We start from the raw sequence: 2,289 nt of genomic DNA, 5'->3' as shown, positions 1-2,289 counted from the left end.
TGGCCTCCCTCCTGGGGTCCCCAACCCTTCACCACGGTTCTGGGCACACAGCGTGTTTCCTATGTTTGGCTTTACCTTTTAACAAACGAAGCGTTTTGAGCAAGGTGATTCCAAAGGTGAGGGCCAGCTCTGATTTGTCACAATTCCTCAAAACCATTTTTTTTTTTTTTTTAAGTGTTCTTGTCCCGGCCACATCACAGTGGTCCTGCTCCTCGCCGACCCCCTGCCCAGGCTTCTAGCCCTGCCCTGCCCACCTTCACGGCTGAAATCAGAAACGATACGGTCTTCCTGTGCACAGGTCCCATTTATTGTAGAAAATAATAGTAATTACCATGACAAACAGATCTCCTTAAGTTACAAAACAGAAACCACAGAGGAGGCAGGGAAAAGGCCCAGGACTTCCCGGGAGTGAAGGCCAGAGAGAGACCGCCCCCGGGCCGTCCCCAGGATGCCCAGTGACCTTGGCAGGGGTGGCGGATGTCGCAAGTCCCAAGAGTCCCGGGGTCCTGCGGCCGAGGCTGCTGAGGTGGAGCCCTGAGGCTGCAGGGTGGGGGCAGGAAGGGGTGCGGGCTGCCTGGGCAGCCTCCATGGCCTCCTCCCCACCACTACCCAAACCAGTTTGTAGCATCTTCACCCCTCCCCTACAAACCCGTCTGTCAACTCCGTGTCAACTCTGGCTCCACGGTCAGGTGGGGGAGCGAGGCCCCAGCCGATCTCCTGGCCGACACGGGCATGCGCAGGGCACGCACTCGGGGGCAGAGCCCAGGCAGTCAGGGCTGAGCTGTCCTGGCCAGCAGGAGCATGCTCCCCCCTCCCCCACCACACCTGTTACTTCTGCCCCCTCTCCTGCATCCCCCGGCCCTTCAGCGGAGGGTGGCCCAGGAGTCTCTTTCTGTTCATCCTTGCTGGAGTAGAGGGGGCCTCAGGTCGGTGTCCAAGGGGGCTAGAAGGGGCTGAGGGCTGCCGGACCAATGGCCTGGCTCAGTCCCCGCTTGCCCAGCCCTGGGGCCATCCTGGGCTCACGGGCTGCGCCTTCAGTCCAGGGAGGAACAAAGCCGGCGGGACAGAGCTGAGTCGCCTTACACGTAGTTGCTGGCTGGGGCGGAGCGAGCGGCGGAGTACTTGGCCGAGTAGGGCTTGTCGGTGCGGGGCGGGCAGTTGCAGCAGAGCAGGGCCCCCCCCAGCAACAGCAGGCCCGAGGCGGCCCAGCCGATGTAGAGAGAGGCACCCATCTCCCGCTTCTGGCCCGAGGCCACCAGCGGGTTGTAGAAGTCCCGGATGATGGTGTTGGCCGTCCAGGACGCGGGCACCATGACCAGCAGGCCGGCCAGCAGGAACACCACGCCCGCCACGATCATGGTCTTGGCCTTGGCGCTCTCATCCTCCACGCAGTTGGTGCACTTGCCCCCCACCACGGAGAGCAGCACGCCCAGCACGGCCACGATGATGCAGATGACCATGAGGGCGCGGGCCGCCTGCAGGTCCTGCGGCAGCGCGAGCAGCGAGTCGTACACTTTGCACTGCATCTGGCCGGTGCTCTGCACCACGCAGTTCATCCACAGGCCCTCCCAGATGGTCTGCGACGTGACGATGTTGCTGCCGATGAAGGCCGTCACGCGCCACATGGGCAGCGCGCAGCTCAGGATGGCGCCCAGCCAGCCCAGCACGGCCAGCGCGATGCCCATCACCTGCAGCCCCATGGAGGCCATGGCTCAGCGTCTGCGGGGCTCTAGGACCTGGAAGGCTGTGGGGGTCCGGCCCTGGGGGCTGTAGGAATCCAAGCGCGGAGGACAGACCCTCGGCGTCCACAGGGAAGACTTTCACTTGGAGTCCAGACACGTCAGATCAGCTCCCCAGCTCTCCGGAGTCAGAAGCCCAAGCCTGGCCAGTGCACCTAAACGGTTCCTCTCAGCCAGGGGCTCTGCACCCGATACCGGGAGCGGTTATATGGCTCTGCGGTGGGGGCGGGAGCAGAGGGAGGGGTTTCAGTCCCTGGGTCCTGCCCCCTGACCAGTTTCTCTGGATTCCTGAACCCCGGCCAACAAAGGCACTTCAAGGCCTCAGCCCTGGGCCCCTGAGTCAGGATCCTGGAGAGCCAGTCTCGGGGGAAACTGCCCTCTCCCCCTGCCCCCGGGCCCGTTGCTGAGGTCAGCCTGGAGACAGACACTGAGTCACAGCTCCCAAGCACCTGGACGCATGGGGCAGGCAGCCCCAGCCACGGTCGGGTCCTGAACACCAGGATCCCCACACCTCAGGGCTCCCTCACTCCAGGCTTGGGTGGGCAGACAG

At 63.7% G+C, this 2,289-nt stretch overlaps 1 protein-coding gene across 1 annotated transcript; it reads right to left on the bottom strand.

Moving 5' to 3' along the window:
• Positions 1–285: 285 nt before the first annotated feature.
• CLDN4 (claudin 4) lies at positions 286–1,952 on the bottom strand. The gene has a single exon (XM_036112581.2). The coding sequence runs from the start codon at positions 1,707–1,709 to the stop codon at positions 1,080–1,082; it is 630 nt and encodes a 209-aa protein (XP_035968474.1). The 5' UTR covers positions 1,710–1,952; the 3' UTR covers positions 286–1,079.
• Between the last annotated feature and the right edge of the window lie 337 nt (positions 1,953–2,289).

This window comes from Halichoerus grypus, chromosome 6, assembly GCF_964656455.1.
Source record: "Halichoerus grypus chromosome 6, mHalGry1.hap1.1, whole genome shotgun sequence".
Classification (NCBI taxonomy): Eukaryota; Metazoa; Chordata; class Mammalia; order Carnivora; family Phocidae; genus Halichoerus; species Halichoerus grypus.
This window is presented reverse-complemented; position numbering and strand designations above follow the sequence as displayed.